Raw genomic sequence first — 19,963 nt, 5'->3', positions numbered from 1 at the left:
TCCAGTGGTTCGAGAAGGAGCTGAAAACCTGCTTTGATCTGCATGAAAACCTTCCAAAACGGGGGGAGAAAACTGTGCTGTTTAAGATCCTTCAAATCGAGGGCAACAAATGCACTCTCTGATCACCTTGATGAGTTTCTGTGGATGGTTGGGTTTTGGTGGGTGTTTTTTTTTTTTTTTGGACTTTTGACTTGGTATTGTTTGGAAAGAAAGAATAAACTCAGTAGAGTCTGGAAGTTTCAATAGGTCAACGCACACTATGTTGGCTATCAACTGGATCACGTTGTGTTTGGAAGGAAGGAAACACCACCCAAACCATCCTTTTTTAACTTTTTTTCTCACTTATTTATTGCATTCTTCTCCCCAGTCAACTCGACCACCACTCAGCTCCAGATCCTGCTCAGTAGAGGTGATTCCGTGCATGTGCCATGATGACCTCCAGAGCTTTCCACGTCTCCTGGGCAGTGGGGACAATCTGGCTGGCAGGCAGCAGGAACCCGTAGCGTCCCGTGTCCCGGAGCTCGAAGGTGAAGGAGTACTTAATGCCTTGATTGTAGGTCCAGTCGATGGTTCCTCCGCTTGCTTGATCTTGGTGAGAAAAGAGCAGAACTTTGCTCTCTCTACGTCTCATGGTAGGACATGAGGAGGAGTGATTTTGGTTTCACTGGGAGGAGAACAACCTCCGTTACTTACAGATGGTGGTGATGATGCTGCCATACTCGTAATTCGTGCCGTACAGAGAGGACAGAGCTTCCACAGCTTCCTTTGCGACCTGGTGCTGGGGGGAAGACACACAAATGTGATTTGGGGTAGGGGAAAGTCTGTGGTAGAATGGAGAGAAAAAAAAAAAAGGCTTTTACACTCATCCTACTGTCAAAAAACAGTAGGCAACACTCAGTAGCGTTGGCCTCAAGGAGTCCCTATGGGGGGGGGGGGGGGGGGGGTCTTCTTTCCTGCTTGCATGGGGTGCAGTGTGGGCATTTCACAGTGTCCCCTAAATAGGTCCTACCAGTTCTTCCTTGTCAGGCACGGCAGTGCTGGTGTAGCCATAGGGGTAGAGCAGAAGCTGGGAGTAGCTGTGGATGGAGATGAAAGCTTTGATGTTCCCATGGTCCTTCACAAAGTCCACGATGGCCTTCACCTCTGGCTCCGAGTTGGCGTAGGGCCCACGGTACGTCTCTGAGCAGGAGCTGCCGCTGGACCCAGAGCCTGGGGAGAAGAGAATGGTGAAAATATGGCATTTGTTGGCATCTAGGTGGCTTAGAGAGTCAGAAAAGATCAAGGAGGAATGCTTCTGGGGCTCCACATAAACATTGTGTGATAGTTTCCAATGGTGGTCTCTACCATATTGGTCACTAGGGGACATCAAAGACCTGATGGAACCAAAACCCGCGTCTTAGCCCAAAAGTCCATCCCTTCCTTGAGGACACAAAAGACCTGATGGAACCCAAATTCATGCTTCGACCACAAAGCCCATCTCTTTTCTGATGACACAAAAGACCTGATGGAATGCAAATCCATGCCTTGAACCCAAAGCCCATCCCTTTCCTGGGGCCACCAGTGGATCTCTCTGAGCCAGAAACATCAGAGCCTTCACTTGGAGGGCAGAACACAATCTGTCAGGTGAAAGGGAGAGTTCTGACCTCCAAATCCTGCGTCCCAGTTGCGGTTGGGGTCAACGCCAACGCAGAGAGATCCAGAATGCTTGGACCTGGTCTTGCGCCACATACGATTCTGGAAGGGAAGAACCAACTCAACCAGAATCCAGGGCTGGAGCACCTCCAGCCTCAAGCAGAGAAGCAAAAGCATTTCGGGGGACACAGATGGGTCATGGATGTCCCCTTTTTAACTGACAGATGTGTGGATAGAGAGGCTTTGAGCTCTCGGGGGCTGTGCAGTGCCCACATCCAGCTCCCCAGCTCCAACCAACAGCAGATGAGATGAATGCCAGCACCGTACCGAGGTGTGGGTGAAGACAAAGCCGTCAGGGTTGGTGACAATCTCCAGGAAGATGTCCATCTGGTCCAGGATGTTGGCCAGACCTTCATCTTGCTCTTCAACAATCTAGAGAGGATAGTGATTTGGGGCTGGCTGGAGCACCATTGGGGTGATCACACCGTGCTCAAGGTGTCTACAGGACCTTGTAGGCTTTGGAGATGTAAGATCTGCCCATACCTTCTTGGCAAACCAAACGCCGCTTGCTTGTGTCACCCATTCACGGGAGTGGATGCCAGTGTCAATCCAAATGGCCGGGCGATTCGTGCCACCTTTACTGAACTGGAATTGCAAAAATGGGGCAATTGGGACCGCAGGAGGACCAACTCATGAACCTGATTGCTTCAAAGGCCCCAAATCCCATACCTTCAACACATAGATGGGACGGTTCTCTGTTGTATGGCCAATCTCCAGCTTGCTGACCAGGTTTGGGTTTTCAGCCACCAGTAGGTCCATGAAGGCATAGATCTGGTTTTGGGAGAGGGACGTAGGGGATCATGAATGTGTAGACGAATTAGTAGGCGTGGTTCTTGGGGACATAGTTTAGTGGGCACTATTGGTGGTAGGTGGATGGTTGGACTTGATGATCTGAGAGGTCTTCCTCAACTTTAACTGTTCTGTGATTTTATTTAAGGACATGGTTTAGTGGGCATGGTGCTGATTGATTGGTGGTTGGACTGGATAATCTTAAATGTCTTTTCTAACCTTAATGAATCTATGACTCTATGAATGGCTCATTAATTCCTTAATTTAGAACAAACCCCTTCGCAAAAGCAATTCCAAAATGTGGGTTTTTTTTCCCCCCAAAATGCCCCAAATCTTGAGCTTCCCCCATGCAGAATATCACCTCGTCCAGGGTGTGATAGCTGGTGTAATCGAAGGTACTGGTGGAGAATGGCACGAAACGGCGGCGACGAAGCATCTGCATCTGTTCAAGGTCCACCAGTGCCTGTGGGATGTGGGGGAAGATGAAACCTCGTCCCTCACCAGCCCGTGACTCCCACTCACCACTCACACCAGCACCACCGACCTGCACATCCTCAATCATGATGGAGTAGGGGACACCGTTGGCCTCCAGGTGGGCTTTGATGGGCTGCAGGCTACGGAAGGGCACACGGATGTCAATCGGGTTCCCAAGGCCACGGGGTGAAAGCCAGAAATCCAGCTGGATTGGGGAGAAAATGGGATGAGGGTCAGATCCTGCCTTAGACTGTGCCTCCGCCTCCCCCTTCTGTTTTTCTCTACGTAGCACACTATGGGTTATGTTCTCCACCTCTACTACACTATGGGACATCATCTTCCTACCCCACCATGGGACATCATCCTCTCCAGCAATAGGAAATCGTCCCACCAGCCGCTCCTCTGCAAGACATCATTCCTCATACCCTACTATGGGACATCATCTCCTCTCAAGTCCACTAAGGACAATCATCCCCCCTTTATCCCACTATGGGACATCATACCCCTTACCTCACAGTGGATCTCCCCAAATGAGACATCATCACTCCTTTCCCCACCGTGGGACACGGTCCTCCCCCAACCCCAGCAATGGGACATCCCTGCTCTGCACCGTAGCTCAGGGGTGCAAAGTAGAAGACTGGGAAGAGGTCCCTAAAAGCTCCCCCTCTCTCCCATCCCATACCTGCAGGTGCTCCAGCTCCTGCAGCTCCTGCACCTTCTGCAACTCGGCATCGCTGCTGGGGACAATGCGTAGCACCTGGTGCCTGTGGGGTCAGAGGGTGTTGTGGGGTTCAGCACAGCCATCACGCCATCCATCCCACACACTGCTGTCCTTGTCAAATAGGGGCTGAACCAGCTGCTGTCCCCCATCCCAGTCAGCGCCCCCATCCCAGCCAATGTCCCCAACCAACCCATTGTCACCATTCCAGTCAATATCCCCATCCCAGCCACCTCCACTGTCCAGACCCACCTACCCGACAAAATTCTCAGGGGTGGCAGCAGCCACTGCCCCCAGGGCAGCCAGCAGCAGGAGCGCCCTCATTTCCAGCCGAATGAATATGTCCCAGGTCCTCACAGCACCTCGGGACTTCTTAAATCCTAGTGATCTCCAGCCCGGCCCCCTCCACCTGCCCAAATTCCCAGGGCCATGGGAAGGCTCCGGACGGTGTGGTCAAGGTCGAGTGAAACCTGTTCCGGGAGCCGGAAACCGGATGGAGCCGTTGGTGAGTCAAGCGGGCAGGACATGGGAAGGTAACAGCAGGTGCTGGATCCCAAATCCCACCGCCCACAGAGGAGGAGAAAAAGAGTAATGTTGGGCTGAGCAAGGTGCAAGGTGTTGGTTTTCTCATGATCCAAACCGCACTGTTTGCTTGGGGGGGGGTGGGAACCGGATGAATGATTTAGCACAGGTGCAGGTTGTCTCAGCTGGGAAAAATAATACAGCAAATTCTTAGAAGCCCTTGGCACACAAAGATTGTCCCTTTTGTCCCCAAAGGTGCCCCTCTGCCTACCCAAAGAAAAGGGAAGGGACACCGGAGCTGCCCCAAAAGCAATACATTTGGGGTTGGCCATCCACGCTCTCCAATGTCCTTTGGGGATAAGCAGAGAGCAGGGATGGGAATGTGTAAGACCAAAACAAAAATGGGAGAATAATACTCATAAATTCCTAAAAACAGATTCCTAAATCTTTTTCTTTTTTTTTTTCCCACCGTTTCTCGGCCATATGGTCTGGTTTTCAGGTGGTTCTATATGGAGCCAGGACTCTATAATCCTTATGGAACATTTCCAACTCGGGACATTCTGTGATTCACTGGACTCAGTGATCCTTATGGGTCCTTTCCATAGGGGATATTCTATGGGTTTTTGAAACCTACCATGAAAAACCAAAGATCTAGGCTTAAACCACATAGAATTTACGGGATTTTTTTTTTATTGAGTTGTATGGTAGGGTAGGACCAATGGGGTTCACCTCCCCATTTACACCAGTGGGCTCAGTATGGGTTCTGCTGGATGTGAACCAAGATGTCCAGCAGTGCCGGCCATGTCTCGGTGGCGGTGGGGATGATCTGACTGCTGGGCAAGAGGAAACCATAGCGCCCCGTATCCCTCAGCTCAAAGGTGTAGGAATATTTCACCCCATTCTCATAAGCCCAGTCGACGGTGGTGCCGGCTGCCAGGTCTGTAGGGAGAGGAAGGAAGACGTGACTCCAGCACTGAGCGCTGGCCCTGCTGTAGGGTTGGTCAAGATGTTTAGGGGTAGGGATGCTTACAGATGGTGTCTGCAATGCTGCCATAGGTGTATTCTGTCCCGTACACCGCTGCCAGGTCGTTCACTGCCTTTTCAGCCAACGCGTTCTGCAAAGGAAATGCCCAGAACAGTGAGATCCAGCAGATTCAACATCTCCCCAAGGCAGTAGAAACCTCAGGACACCAGAACTCAGAACCCACCATCTTTTCCTACCCATCTACTCTTGCTTTTCTCCAAAACACCCTTAATTTTTGTCAGAAAGAGGCACATCTCGCAATTACTCTCCTCAAAAGACCTGGAAGATGGTGGATTCAACATGCATGGTTGCATCTAACAGGAGGAACATTGGGGTCCCAGCGTAGTCTGACCTGACTTTTCATAGGATCGTAGAATCATCAAGATTGATAAGACCACTAGGATCATCTATTCCAACCATTTCCCCCCAAAGCTGGTGGTTGCAGCCCCATAGCCATTTTTTGGGGCCATCTCACCAGTTCCTCATGATCGGGTGCAGGTGTATTCTTGTAGCCATAGGGGAACATCAACATCTGGGAGTAGCTGTGAATGGAGATGAGTCCTTTCACGTTCCCGTGGCTTTGGATGAAGTCCACAATAGATTTCACTTCGCTCTCAGAGTGGGCATAGGGACCGTGGTAGGTTTCAGAGCAGGGGTTGCTGCTGGAACCAGAATCTGGGGCATGATGGAGGAGAAAACATGCAATGAGGTGCACTGGAAGGGTTTGTAGCCCGGGTTTCTCCCCAGCAGCAGGAAGGTTCAAGCCTTTGATGTGAGTGATACCTCACCTCCAAAGCCTGCGTCCCAGTTTCGGTTGGGGTCCACACCGATGCAGGAGGAGTCAGCATTGACAGACCTCGTTTTTCTCCACATACGGTTCTATGTGAGACCACAGGTGCATGGAGTCAACTCCACATATGCCACCCAAAAAAGTACTGCTGGACATAATGGCTGGAACCAACCACTGGGATATGTAACTCCATAGTCCCTGCACTCACAGTGCTATGGGTGAAGGCGTAGCCATCGGGGTTGGTAACAATCTCAAAGAAGATGTCCATGGTGTCCAGAAGGGAGGTGACAGTGGGGTCCTGGCCATAATCTTCAGCAAGCTGTATTGGGAGAGGAGTGGGAGCTGTCTCACTGTCCCAGGAACAAAGGACTGTAGAACTGGAGAGGCTGTAGGATTATTTTTTTTCCCAATTGGGTTCAACCACAGCACCCATGGAGATGGCTTGGGTTTGCAACTTTTGCCCTTCACCCAAACCTTCATGGACAGTCCCCACTGCTTACAATCCCAACCCGACTGCAATCTACAACCCCTGACTTTGAAAACCTGTTCATCCCTTTTTTTCCTTTCTCTCTCTTCCACGGCCTACACATGCATGTGTTTGGGATGAGGTTGGTGCCATTGTTTGGATTTTATTTAAGAAATTGGGATTGTGAGCCCAGGTACAGCCCCAGCTGATGCCCAGGCCTATTGCCATGGATGGATGCAGTGATGGTGGGCCATTTCATGCCAGTGAGATTTGGGTGATGCCTCGTTCGCCCACAGACACTCCCCACCCCACTTGGATGGCGATGTCCATGTTATGGGGTTACCTTGTTGGCTGTCCACACGCCAGTAGCTTGGGTGACCCATTCACGTGAGTGGATGCCAGTGTCCAACCAGACTGCTGGCCGATTCAATCCCCCAGTGCTGAACTGTGCAGAGAATGGAATGTCAGTCCTGTGGCTCCCAGAATGACAGAAGGATTGGGGTTGGAGGCACCGCTGGTCCATCTGACCTGTGCCCAACCCCATATCCAGGTGGGTTTGGAGAACTCCAAGGAGGGGACTCCATAGTGCTCCAGCACCTGGTTGGGATGAAAAGAGGTTGGCCCTGTACTCACCTTCAGCACATAGAGGGGTCTCTTCTCATAGCTTTCACCAATCTGGATCTTGCTAACGAGGTTGGGGTAATCTGCCACAAGGGTGTCCATCCAGTCATAGATCTGAAAGGAGGAGGTACTGGGATGTGTAGCTCATCCTAGTTTACCTTTGGGTTTTAGGATATCTGGCACCAGACACAACATGCAGAGCTTCCCTGGACACAGCCATGCTTTGGGTTCCACAAACACAAAACTATGCAGAACAAAGTACCTCCTCTACAGTGTGATAGGATGCAAAACTGAACTTGTTGGTACTTCTCTCCATCCGCCTGGACAGCATCATGGTTCTCTTTTCCTCATCCAGTAAGTGCTGTTAGAGAGAAAGCTTTCAGGTAGAAATATCCTACCCAGCCCCAATGCAGTCTGCATCTTGCCTCCAAAACCCACCATCTCCACCCCATGTGTAGGTTTTGCAAAGCATTGTCCACCATTGCCTTCTCTTCCCCTCATTTCCACCACCCTACCTGCACATCCTCGATCATGATGCTGTAGGAAATGCCATGGGATTCCAGGAAGACTTTGACCGCTTGCAGCCTGGAGAAGGGCACCCGCAGGTCAGCCGGGCGCCCAGGTTTGGTGGGGTCGCGCCAGAAGTCAATCTGGTGGGGACAAGAGCAGACATTTCTACTGCCTTGGAGGATCCAAGGTCTCCATTTCAACTGCTGTAAAGGATCTAAGAAAGCCTCCATTTCAAATGTCCTGAAGCATCTGATGTTCTCAATTTCTACTGCCTTCAAGGATCTAGGAAGTTCTTCATTCTTACTGCTTTGAAAGATCCAGGAAGTTCTCTATTCCTACTGTCTTCAAGGATCTAAGATGTTCTCCACTCCTATTGCCTTGAAAGTTCTAGAAAGTTCTCAATTTCTACTGCTTTGAAGCATATGAAACATTCTCCATTCCTACTGTCTTCAAAGATCAAAAAGATGTCTAGACAAACCTGGGGACCAGGAGGCTTGGGAGGCTCTTTACCTTACTCAGTGGATCTTTTCTACATACTTCAGCCCAAATCACTCATGGACACATCTTTGAATAAAGAGGATTTGTGAACTGAGCAGCTGCAATGACATGATGGAGTCATTGTGTGCCAGTTCTAATCTTTTGGTAAAGATAAACCTGAAATCAGATTTGTGGCAGGGAGTCTCTTCCCTATCACTGATTTATCTCTCTGTTACTCCCATTGCCATAATTTCTTGCCAGGATTCACTCCCCCACAGCAACCCAGCTTCTTCATTCAAGTAAAAAAATAAAAATTAGTAAAAATTGATATTATGGTGGTCTCACCTGCAGGTCCACCTGCTCACCCAGTGCCCTGAGCAGGGCAATCTGCTCCTCATCGCTGGCCACAGCACGGAGGACTTGGTCCCTAGTGGGTGGTAGAGACATCAGTGGGTGCAGGGGACAGGAAGGGGATGGTATGAGTGGTCCTTATTGGCTTAGAAATTGCATTTTCAGAACATGCATGGGAAAAAAAATAAGCACTAGGGAGCTCAAGGTGGTCTCATGCCTTCCTTTGATCACAAGAGCATCTAAAATTGTAGGAAATAAGGCAGGTTTGGCTTTGGCAGAAGGGAAGGGTGTTTCTGTGAAACAACAGAGCAGACACTTTGATAACAATGACTTATATTTGGGGAGGGATTTCCAGAGATTAGCATTACGAAATAAAACCCATTAGCAGAGCTTTTTGCTTTTAACATGGAGCCAAAGGCGATGTGCTCCTGCTCTGTTGAAGCACAGCTCTCCGGGGGATCTCAAATGTGACCCCAAATGTGTCTCAGTTCCCTGGGGAATGCTTGGAGGTCCCACCACCAGTGAAAGAAACACCCAAACGGATTTTTTCTTCATGCATGAGGTGAGCAGGATCCATCCCCGTCCCCAAACCCATTCCCATTCATATCCCCATTCCATCCCTATCCCAACTGCTGCTTTCAGCAAGACTCACCCCACAAAAAGCTGCTCGCTGAAGGTGCCCACCAGGAGGGCAGTGAAGACCAGGAGGAACTTCATGTTGACCAGGTGGCCTTTGGTCCTAAATGCATATATGGGCACCTATATAGTCCCTCACCAAGGCCAGCTCTGTCGTCCCCACAGGGCCACTAGCCACAAGCAGATAAGCCAGCAAAGGCTTCCGGGAGCCCAAATGTTTGTTTTATTTGGAGAAGTCAATAAAAGAGCAGCCAAGTCAAGGAAGGATCTGATAACATCTTCCTCCAAGTCCAGTGCTGCCACAGACGGACGGTGAGGACGTGCTCCCGTGGGAGCAGGGTGGGACAGGGGATGGTGCCACAGCTGGGGGTCTTTTATGGCTTCAGAACACCAAATCACAAGGTTCCTATCTAGGATACCCTATTTGTGTTTGTGATGATGATTGTGAGCTGGTCCCAGCTGTGGTGCCAGGATTGAGGTCTTGGTTGAGGTGGATCATGGTGTAGCTGTGATGAGATGGCATATCTGGAGGGCTGTATCCCACCTCCCCAGTGACTCAGCTCTGAGGGCAGCCCAAGTCCTTCCATGTCAGATTTTGGAGCCTTCTGAGCCCTCACAGCCTGTTGAGGACTCGGCCCTGGGGGAAGCCCAGGTCCTTCCACGTTGGGTTTTGGAGTCTTCCAACAATGGAAATCCCACAGTGTGTTCTGTTGCTGGGTTGGCCTCCTGGTGGAAGATTTTCATGTGTCCAGCCTGAATCTCTCGTTTCAGATGATCCCATTGTCTCTCTTAGTGTTCCTGGTCCTGTTTTCATAATAGTATCCTCATAAGGATGGGAGGGCTGCTATTGGGTCCATCTCATCTCCAGGCCACATCAACCCATCTCAGTGTCCCATCATGAGACGTCCTCCTGTCCTTCCTGGTGACTTGCTCTGGGTCCTGTTGGTACTGCAGACCCCAGAAGAGGACGTAGTCTTCCAGCCATATGCCTTCAGAAGGGCCAGGTAACCTCAAGACATGGATGTTTGGATTGAAGCTTCATGGGTCTGCAACTTCAGCAAGAGTCCCTGCAGCTCAGTGGGATCCAGGAGCTCTGCAGCCCTGGTCCTCCACACCAGCAGGCTTTTCCCAGCAGCGTTTTATCACCGGTTGGAGGACAGGGTTTTGGGACAGGTTGAAAAATGAGTGCCAGGAGGATACAGGCTGCTCTGTACCCAGCACAGCTGTGTTTAACCCAATAGCAGCAGTACCATCACTTTTAATGCCTTGCCAATGAGTCTGAACTAACATTTCACTCACTCGTATCAGGACTGTTTGCTCTCCCGCCAAGCACACGGAGCAATGAGTAACTCACCAGCTGCTGGGGGATTAGAGGACAAGAGATAAACCTGTTAGGTTTGATAAAGGTACAAAATGCTGCTAAGGGCAATTGTTGCTTGGTGCAAACACATTTGGCATTTATTAATGAAGATGGAGCTGCAGAGGGCACCCAAGAGGCCATAGGGCAGGATGCTTTGATGCAGTCTTCTCCTTTCCAAGCTCATCTTTTGGCTGAGTCCTAAAATCTGTGACACCTTGTAGGAATCTACCAGACCCACAGAAAGGCACAGAAACCAACATGACAGGGATGGTGTCCAAGAAACGTGTAGATACAGTACTTAGGGATGTGGCTTATTGGGCAATACTGTTGGCAGGTCCCTCAACAGGTCCCTGTTGGCAGGATGGTTGAATTAGATGATCTTAGAGGTCTTTTCCAACATTAATGTTTCTGTGATCCTATGATTCTATGAAACACTCAGAACGCACGCAGGTTTTTTATTCAGACAGCTGCTGTATGATTACAGCACACCAAAGGAAGAGGATTTCTGAGCTTGCTGATCTTGACAGCTGGTTCCCATCCCTGCTTTTAGTATGGGTTGTCTCGTACATATTCCATGATTGTTTTCAGACCCAGCCAGGTCTCCTCAGCAGTGGGGATTATTTGGGCAGCTGGAAGGAGGAATCCATAGCGACCCGTGTCTCTCAGCTCAAAGGCAAATGAGTATTTGATGCCATAATCATAGCTCCAGTCAATGCTGCCTCCGCTGGCTTGGTCTGAAAGAGAAAGGGAGAAAAACCAGAGGATGAACAGAGGATTGATCTGAGTTCTGCTTTCATACTTCTTATGCCTGCAAGGAGCAAGTATGAGGTTTCCATGGGAGAACTCAGCTCCAAAGTCACTCTCCAGGAGGAGCTCTGCTCCCAAGAGGGATCAGAAGAGCAAAATTACTCACAGATAGTAGTGCAAATGCTCCCCACTGTGTAGGTGGTGCCATACAGGGACTGGATGGAATTGGCAGCAGCTTTCGCTATGGTGTTCTGCAGAGGGAAGGATAAAGGATGAGTCAGAGTGTAGCCACATTAAATGTTGAGATTTCACCAGCCTGAATTGTACTCAGGAAAATCTCCAAGCTGGTTTACAGCCTGTTCTCACTCCCACAAAAAAAAAAGAAAAAAAAAAGGAAAAAAAAATACAGTCACACCAAATCAATCAATTTCTTAATTACTCATCCTACTGACAGTCCTGTCCACTTCAATTATGACAGTGGTTCATACTCTATCACACACATTACAGCTGAGATGCTGTCTTTCAAGCAGAAAGAAGGATTACTGCTTAAGCAAAGGCCAAGAATGGAGAGGGAGGTCGTGTGCTTGCGTAAGACCATGGCTTTTCTTTTAAAGGCATTGCATTTCCCCAGGTCTTTGCTTGCTCTCATGGGTGGTTACTGTTATGGACGACCCTTGTTTTCATCCTTATAACTTCAGTGTGGAAAGCCAGCTGGACAGAACAGAAGAAGTTAAACCCAAGTCATTGTGTCTCACCAGCTCAGCGTTGTCTGCTGGTGGAGTGCATTTATAACCATAGGGATACATCAGGAGCTGAGAGTAGCTGTGGAGGGTGAGGAAGGCCTGGATGTTTCCGTGACTCGTAATAAAATCTACAACAGATTTAACTTCCACCTCTGAGTTGGCACTGGGTCCATGGTAAGAGTCAGAACAGGGGTTACTACTGGCTCCAGGACCTGTTGGTACAAAGTGGGAGCAAAAATAAATCTTTAAGAATTGGTACTCATGGAAGTTCAAGGCGGATCAACACTAAGCTGAGCTTTCCTATGATCCAAAAGCTTATGTGCTGATAAATACTAGAGCAGAATACCCAAGGGACACCAGTTCTGGAAGATACAGATTACTTCCTTCATCCTTTGCTCATTAGCAATTAATCAACATGAAATTATCTTTATAAAACAGCTTCCATTCTACCTGATAATTTTCTTCCAGAGTCCCTTACATTAAGAAGATTGCTGGTCCAGTATAAGAGGATCCAGGGGCACAAAAGGGAATTTTCTTCCTTCAGCTAGAATCCAGAAACTTTATCCTTACCTCCAAAACCTGCGTCCCAGTTCCTGTTTGGATCCACTCCAACACACAGACTGCCTGAGTTCTTGGAGCGGGTCTTCCGCCACATGCGGTTCTGAAACAAGGACACGCTTTGGCTGTAAAGGCACAGACCTCAATCCTTGCATTAACCCTGCTGTCTAGAAATAGTTTGCCATTCAGCAGGAAGGGATGCTAGACACAAGCCTGAGAATATTTCTGATGGGCTGACAGCCAAGGAGTCGTAGAATCAAAGGGTTGGTGAACTTACAGTGAAGGAGAAAGATGGATTAGACAACTGTCTTTGGCTTCTTTCGTAACTCCACCTTAAAACATCAGGAAATGGACTTTCAGAGCTTATTTCCCTCACTTTTATTGGCTTGGAAGGGCACCACAGCTTTCTCAGTCAGCTCAGACACGCAATGTGCTTTACTCACTGTGGTGTGGGTGAATTCGTATCCATCAGGGTTAGCGACTGGCAGCAGGAAAATGTCCAGGTTGTTCAGCAGAGAGGTGATGGATGGATCATTCCCATAGTCAGAGGCAATCTATGCAGACACAACGATAATCACATGGTGATTATCAGCAAATTTCTTACCCTCTAACAGTGTACAGAGGCAAGACTGGCTTTCAGAGCAGGGAAAAGAGAGTCCACAAAGCAGGCTGAACACATGCAGGCGCAGTGAACTTCTAAGTAGAGGCATGCTTGAGACAAAATAGCATCAATCACTGTCAAAGTGACCTTTCTAGCTATCCACATTGCACTCGCTTGGGTAACCCACTCTCGGGAATGGATGCCAGCATCGAGCCAGATCGCAGGGCGCTTTCCTCTTCCAGCACTGAACTGTCAAACAAAAGAGAAAGTATTTAAAACCCTCATCCAGTAAAATCATCCCATACAGACAAGGCTGAACTGTGCTGTATGTACACCACACATGGATGTTCACAGAATTGTAGGGGTTGGAAGGGACCTCCAGAGATCATCGAGTCCAACCCCCCTGCCAAAGCAGGTTCCCTACAGCAGGTCGCACAGGTCGGCATCCAGGCAGGTCTTGAACATCTCCAGAGAAGGAGACTCCACCACCTCCCTGGGCAGCCTGTTCCAGTGCTCCATCACCTCACTGTAAAGAAGTTCTTGTGCACATTGGTGCAGAACTTCCTATGCTGCAGTTTCCGGCCATTTCCCCTTGTCCTGTCTCCACTCACCACTGAAAAGAGTCCAGCCTCGCCATTCTGCCCCCAACACCTTAGATACTTATAGACCTGGATCAGGTCCCCTCTCAGTCTTCTTTTCTCAAGGCTGAACAGACCCAGTTCACTCAGCCTTTCCTCATAGCAGAGATGCTCCAGGCCCCTCACCATCTTTGTGGCCCTCCACTGGATGCTTCCCAAGAGATCCCTGTCTGTTTTGTACTGGGGAGCCCAGAACTGGACGCAGTGCTCCAGGTGAGGCCTCACCAGGGCAGAGCAGAGGGGGAGGATCACCTCCCTCGACCTGCTGGCCACGCTCTTTTTAATGCACCCCAGTAAGCCATTGGCCTTTTTGGCCACAAGGGCACACTGCTGGCTCATGGCAACCTGTCGTCCACCAGGACACCCCGGTCCCTCTCCGCAGAGCTCCTCTCCAGCAGCTCATCCCCCAACCTGTACTGGTGCATGCAATTATTCCTCCCCAGATGCAAGACTCTACACTTGCTTTTGTTAAACCTCATCCGTTTTTTTTTTGCCCAGCTCTCAGCCTGTCCAGGTCTCGCTGAATGGCAACACAGCCTTCAGGCTGTCAGCCAATCCTCCCAACTTCGTATCATTAGCAAACTTGCTGAGGGTGGCCACCATCCCCTCATCAAGGTCATTGATGAAGATGTTGAACAAGGACCCAGCACCGACCCCTGAGGAACACCGCTGCTTATGGGTCTCCAACTGGACTCTGCACCGCCAACAACGACCCTCTGTGCTCTGCCAGTCAGCCAGTTCTCAACCCACCTCACTGTCCACTCATCTATCCCACACTTCCTCAGCTATGTTATAAGGATGTCATGGGGGACAGGATCAAAAGCCTTGCTGAAATCAAGGCAGACTACATCCACTGCTTTCCCCCCATCCACCCAGCCAGAGACAACATCATAGAAGGCTACCAGGTTGGTCAAGCACAACCTCCTCCTAGTGAACCCGTGCTGACTACTCTTGATAACCTCCTTTTCTTCCAGTTGTCTGGAGATGACATCCAGTACAAGCTGTTCCATCACCTTTCCAGGGACAGAGGTGAGGCTGACTGGCCTATAATTGCCTGGGTCTTCCCAGGCAATTGTTAGTACCGCTATATTCATATGCACGCTGTGATGTGGGATGTACCGTACCTTGAGCGCATACAACGGCCGATTTTCATAGGATTCCCCAATCTGGATCTTACTGACAATGCTGCCATACTCAGATGCAAGATTGTCCAGTTCTTGGTAAATCTGAAATGAAAAGCCACGATGCCTTTTACATCACATTTATGTGCAGCACTGCCCAGAAAACTGCAGGTCCTGCTGAAATCCACTTTTATCTCCTTGCCATGGTCTTGCCAAAACCTCACCACACTTTATATCAGCATAGTCAGTGCTGTTCCCAACATCAAAGATGTAGACAGAAGCACTGCCTAGCCATCACTGAGTCATAGAATGGCCTGGGTTGAAAAAGACAACCATGATCGTCCAGTTTCAACCCCCCTGCTATGTGCAGGGTCACCAACCACCAGACCAGGCTGCCCAGAGCCACATCCAGCCTGGATCAAGATCCATTTATTACAGAAATAAGTTCAAAAACTTCTTTCAAAACCTTCTTTAATAACTTCTGGTAGTAAACATATTTTCCCTCCATCTACAGGATGGTTACCAGCATCCTGTATTTTTTTACATTCGTTTATTTCTCAGTTTCATTTGAAGATCAGAACTGAGAGGCTTTGGCAGAACTCTGTTGAAGTTTAGCACGAAGTACAATCAGCACTTGCCTGTTCCAACACTCTGTGAGGGAGCGTTGGCTTCCCATGCTGACTGACCATGAAATTTATACATTTAAAAACCAAACTATCTACCAGAAGAAAGGAATTTTCAATCTTAATATGTTTGATTGAAGACAGCATGAAAAAAAAAAAGGCCAGAAAAAAAGAATAATCTTCCCCAAAATCTGGATCTGACATACTCACAGAAGCTAAAGAATGGTAAGCTCCATAGTTGAAAGTGCTGCTGCTGCGTTCCATTTGTTGACTGGCAACTATATCTTGCTTTTCTCTGTCGAGAACGACCTGAAATAAGCCATTCAATTGTTGGAAAGCATGCTTCACTTCCAAACTTGTGACCAAACATTTGTCAAATAATGAAACGGTGGCACTGCACACTCATTGAAAGAGGCCAGACTGAGAGTCATATTTGGTTCCCCAGGATTTAAAAGCTGATCACACGGCATTGCCTACCTGCAGGTCTTCAATCAGGACTGAGTACTCAATCCCATGGGACTCCAGGAAGACTTTGACTGCCTGGAGGCTGTGAGCAGGGATTCGTACATCCACAGGGAGAGCAGGGGTGGAGGGATTTAACCAGAAATCAAGCTGAAAAGAGAAAATGGATTTGGTTTGGGGGACAGTGTGCTTTGCAATAGTTTTCCTAAAGGTTTAGAAACAGATTTCTTCCAAAGTTGAGGAACTCCTGCAGTGTTGCTCCCCATCCTGCAGAAGGAAATGTTCACCTTCTATGGAGATCATTTTACTACTCTTCCTTTTAGGAGCAGTAGTTTCAAGAATATGAAAAGCATTGCTTTTATTTCTCCTTTGGTTGGGCTGTTCTAAAGTCTAGTTTCTATAATATTCAAATCAATATATTTTTTTAAAGAAAGTGATAAGAAAAATTCTCACCAATGGCAATAAGAACAGTAATAACTGAGAACTTAATAACATACTTCCTGTTTCAGTGTAATGCAGATTGATTAACAAATTCTTTCCACTGCTCTGGGTGACAAGTAAAAAAGTATTAGCATCCCCATTTTCACAATGGGGTTTTGATCCTAAGATCAAGAACAGTTCAAATACAACTGTAAACCCAATAGGGAGAAAATTTGGATGCAGGCACTCCTGACTGCAAGGCTGACAGTGGAACTAGCAGATTAAAAAACACATGTTGTGACAGTATCTCCCCATGCCATGGTGCAAACCTTCCAGATCTAATGCAAAGTCCTACCAGGCTAAACCCTACTTCAGACTGAGGTGTTAAATAATGCCACTGTGGCAGTGAAATACCTCAAGATGATCCAATGTTTCCAAAAACTGTAGCTTCTTCAGTTGTTCCCCATTTCTTGTCTTGATACGGAGAACCTGGTGCCTGCAATAAATTAGAAACAGCCTTGGTTGGAACTAGATCACCTTTGAGGTCCCTTCCAATCCAAGCCAATCTATGACCCTATGATTGAGAAGGGGTCTGGTTGAACTTACTCTTGAGATTACAAATTTGTTGAGTAGTTATAGAATCGTAGAAACATACAGTTTGAAAAAAGACCACAACGATCATCCAGCCCAACCACCAACACAACACACCACCACCCCCACTAGGCCACATCAGCCCACATTGACTTCTTTAATTTAGTTGACAGTGCTGCCCAGGAGTTCAATCTACAACCTACAGAACCAGCCTGGTATACGGGCAGCGGATTAGTAACAAGATAAAGGGAATGCTCAAGATCTCATCACAAACAATACATCGTGTGGATGAGTTGTTAATTGGCTACAAGGATTCATGCTCTATCTATTCGTTCTTCTTGTCAAGAACTTGCTAGGAAAAAAATAATTGTGAACCATCGAATGTTTGCAGAGCAAACAAAGCAGAGAGAACACTAAATGTGGGGCTTGTTTCACTTTTCCTCAGTCTAGTCAGGCTATTGACAAATTCCCCTGCGTTACCATGAGAGAGTGGCTTGTAAATCCAGGTGGAGTTAATCCCCTCCGGGAAGCTCCTTGCTCTGCTGCTCACAGGGGTAATCTCAGACATTGATTTTGACTACAGCACAACGCAGCCATCACGATGTCCCTAAGTGGTTTTGAGAACATGAAAATGATACACAGTGATCCAGGTGGTTTAGGGAAAGTGAGCAGTGCTGATGCTGCCTTTGCTGGTGGCATATGGGGATGGGTTTGTTTGCATCCTCTTCCCTAGGCTACTGTTGGAGACAGCCAACATCCATGAGGCCCCATATCCCAACCTGGCTCAGTGCAAGCAGTGCTGGAAAATGGAGATAACTCAGTGCAAATCAACATGAGCAACTGCAGAATTGGAAATCACATTGTAGGAAAAGGTAAAGAAGAAACTTAACATAGGAGCTCCATTATGTGTGTATTTGTTTGCTAGTGTGACCTCAGCTGCTGAGAAGAAAAGCTCTTCAACTCCAGTTTCCTTGACCTGCTTAACTGAGGTGTAAAATTCTTTTACAAAGAAGGCACTTTACCACTTTAACTTACTATTGGATTCTCCATGATTTATGTTGAATTAGATTCTTCCCTGAAGAAGAGATGAGGATCACTAACCATATTTCTGGATGTGACTGAGGAATGAATTCACAAGAACCCAGTCTGCATTGTGCCAGGAATCAGATTAATAGGTTCTCCTGGCCTTGATATTAACAATATTACTTGAATTTTAGTAAATAATATGTATTATTTTTCTTTCTCTTAATCCTTACATTTCAATGTAGAGATCTACTCAGTAGAATCCAGTGTTCACTCACTACATCTGTTACTCTTAGGTTTTCTATTATTTCCTTTTATTATTTCCTATGGGGTCCATGAGGCAGTGAGGAAACAGATCAGGAATAATTTTGCAATGCAACGTACAGAAGAACCTTCAGAATGGTTGGAAATAAAGATTCAAGTTATTTAGAAAGGCTCTGAAGGGTATTATGTGTTTAAAGAGAAATAGGAACCTTCAAAAACAATGGGAAACTATTGACCCTTCAGACCTAAAGGCAGGCTGTGATCTTCTGGCTCTGGTCTGTGCTGGATCAGATCTGAACTCTCTCAAGTGCTGCAGTGAGGTTCAACTTCAGGTCTTGGTTGAGATCTCTCCTTAGCCTGCATCAAAGCTGCAACAGAGCTTTGCTTGAATGTGAATTTTGGAGCTCAACTCTGCAACTAAACCCTTCTCCTCAAACGAGTCAGATGAAACTAAAGGGATTCCTTCAAACAAGGGAGAGCCAAAGCTGTGGAACAAGTTGGTCATAAAAAGCAAAGAATGTTCCCCAAGCTGATTTTGTAAAGATAAGGAAGAAAAACAAGTGGAAAATAGAGTCTTGCAGTGAAAGGTCTTGCACAAAAGCATGACTCACCCAACAAAAGTTTCCAGGCACAAGGCAGCCCCAAAGAGGGCACTGAAGATCAAAATCAGCTTCATGGTTGATGCAAAGGGCAATTCAGTCTAGCAAAGGGGAATTTATACAGAACTTGTTAGGAATCCCTTCTTCAAAACACATGAATCCCATGTGATTAAATTCTCACAGGTATCAGCATTTCAAGGCAACCAATAGACAGAAGGCCAATTTCTGCTCCAGAATTTTTTTTCCACTCGGGTTCAAACCAGTAAAGAATTATTTTCAATGCTTTGCTCACAAAGAATTCTAGTAAACGTTTTTCCAGGAAGAGGAAAGTAGAATGAAATTTAATGTTATCCCAACTGTTTCTGGGAGCAAGGAATCCTACCTGTAGATTCTTGGCCATGGGTTTTTCTCCTACCCCAGTAGCCTACCACAGCAGAAAGATCTCACCCTATCAAAAATGCTTGAACTGACCAGTTATTTTGAAGGATGAGCTCCAGCTCACAAGTTATATATTCTATTATATATATTTTTTATTGAAACTAGCATCTCCAATCTTCAGATGTGGTGATTTCATATGGATTCAGTTCTTCATGCAAATTAAGGATGCAGCAAGTTTCACATGAAGACAATGCACAGTATGAGCAGAAACGAAGCCATGGGTGAACAGGAACTCAGGAACTCAGCTCTGCAGCTACTCTCCTTGGATAACCTTGCCAGACGTCCTTATCTAATGAAGAATTCTCAGAAGGCTCAATAAAGTGCTGGTGCAGCCACTGCTGGAGCCTCTCAGCCTTACAATGCCCACAGGGCTGTTCCCTGATCCAAAAGCTCTTTGTCTCCCTTTGCCTTTGTGCTGAACGCTGTTTATGGCTCACTTCATGGGGGATGGACTGCATCTCGTTGGCCTTCCACACTGGTGCCCAGCTGTATGAGTTGCCATTGTCAACACTGGAGGTTCTCTCCTGGCTGAGCTTTGAGAACTGCTTCTCTTGCCTTTGATCGCAGGAACGCATCGCTGTGGTTGTCTCAGAGTGACAGGCAGAGATGCAGGGCTGTTGGATGCACTTTTTCTTTATCCCATTATAAACGTTACTAAGGAAGAGCCAGGCATTGAAAGTGCTGTAAAATGCGTAGATAGGGCTA

General features: G+C 47.6%; 3 protein-coding genes across 3 annotated transcripts; all 3 read right to left on the bottom strand.

Annotated features, from left to right (window-relative positions):
- Positions 1–320: 320 nt before the first annotated feature.
- LOC122180727 (carboxypeptidase A1-like) lies at positions 321–4,008 on the bottom strand. Its single transcript, XM_042872588.1, has 11 exons — positions 3,930–4,008; positions 3,638–3,719; positions 3,026–3,160; positions 2,843–2,944; positions 2,362–2,463; positions 2,176–2,277; positions 1,960–2,064; positions 1,644–1,734; positions 1,010–1,209; positions 694–778; positions 321–588 (listed from the first exon to the last, which is right to left on the bottom strand). The coding sequence occupies exons 1-11, from the start codon at positions 3,995–3,997 to the stop codon at positions 401–403; spliced, it is 1,260 nt and encodes a 419-aa protein (XP_042728522.1). The 5' UTR covers positions 3,998–4,008; the 3' UTR covers positions 321–400.
- Positions 4,009–4,867: 859 nt separating this feature from the next.
- Positions 4,868–9,157, bottom strand: LOC122180728 (carboxypeptidase A1-like). Its single transcript, XM_042872589.1, has 11 exons — positions 9,087–9,157; positions 8,429–8,510; positions 7,612–7,746; positions 7,359–7,457; positions 7,109–7,210; positions 6,819–6,920; positions 6,218–6,328; positions 6,008–6,098; positions 5,695–5,894; positions 5,226–5,310; positions 4,868–5,134 (listed from the first exon to the last, which is right to left on the bottom strand). The coding sequence occupies exons 1-11, from the start codon at positions 9,149–9,151 to the stop codon at positions 4,947–4,949; spliced, it is 1,260 nt and encodes a 419-aa protein (XP_042728523.1). The 5' UTR covers positions 9,152–9,157; the 3' UTR covers positions 4,868–4,946.
- A 1,374-nt stretch (positions 9,158–10,531) lies between these two features.
- LOC122180800 (carboxypeptidase A2-like) lies at positions 10,532–18,897 on the bottom strand. The gene is made up of 11 exons (XM_042872712.1): positions 18,833–18,897; positions 16,758–16,839; positions 15,939–16,073; positions 15,672–15,770; positions 14,842–14,943; positions 13,227–13,328; positions 12,922–13,032; positions 12,491–12,581; positions 11,933–12,132; positions 11,344–11,428; positions 10,532–11,164 (listed from the first exon to the last, which is right to left on the bottom strand). Exons 1-11 carry the CDS (start codon positions 18,895–18,897, stop codon positions 10,977–10,979), a joined length of 1,260 nt encoding a protein of 419 aa, XP_042728646.1. The 3' UTR covers positions 10,532–10,976.
- Between the last annotated feature and the right edge of the window lie 1,066 nt (positions 18,898–19,963).

The sequence above is a fragment of the Lagopus leucura genome, unplaced genomic scaffold (assembly GCF_019238085.1).
Source record: "Lagopus leucura isolate 7727_CA_CO unplaced genomic scaffold, USGS_WTPT01 Super-Scaffold_100008, whole genome shotgun sequence".
NCBI classification, from domain to species: Eukaryota; Metazoa; Chordata; class Aves; order Galliformes; family Phasianidae; genus Lagopus; species Lagopus leucura.
Note: the sequence above shows the minus strand (reverse complement) of the source record. Positions and strands in the feature narration are given on the sequence as shown.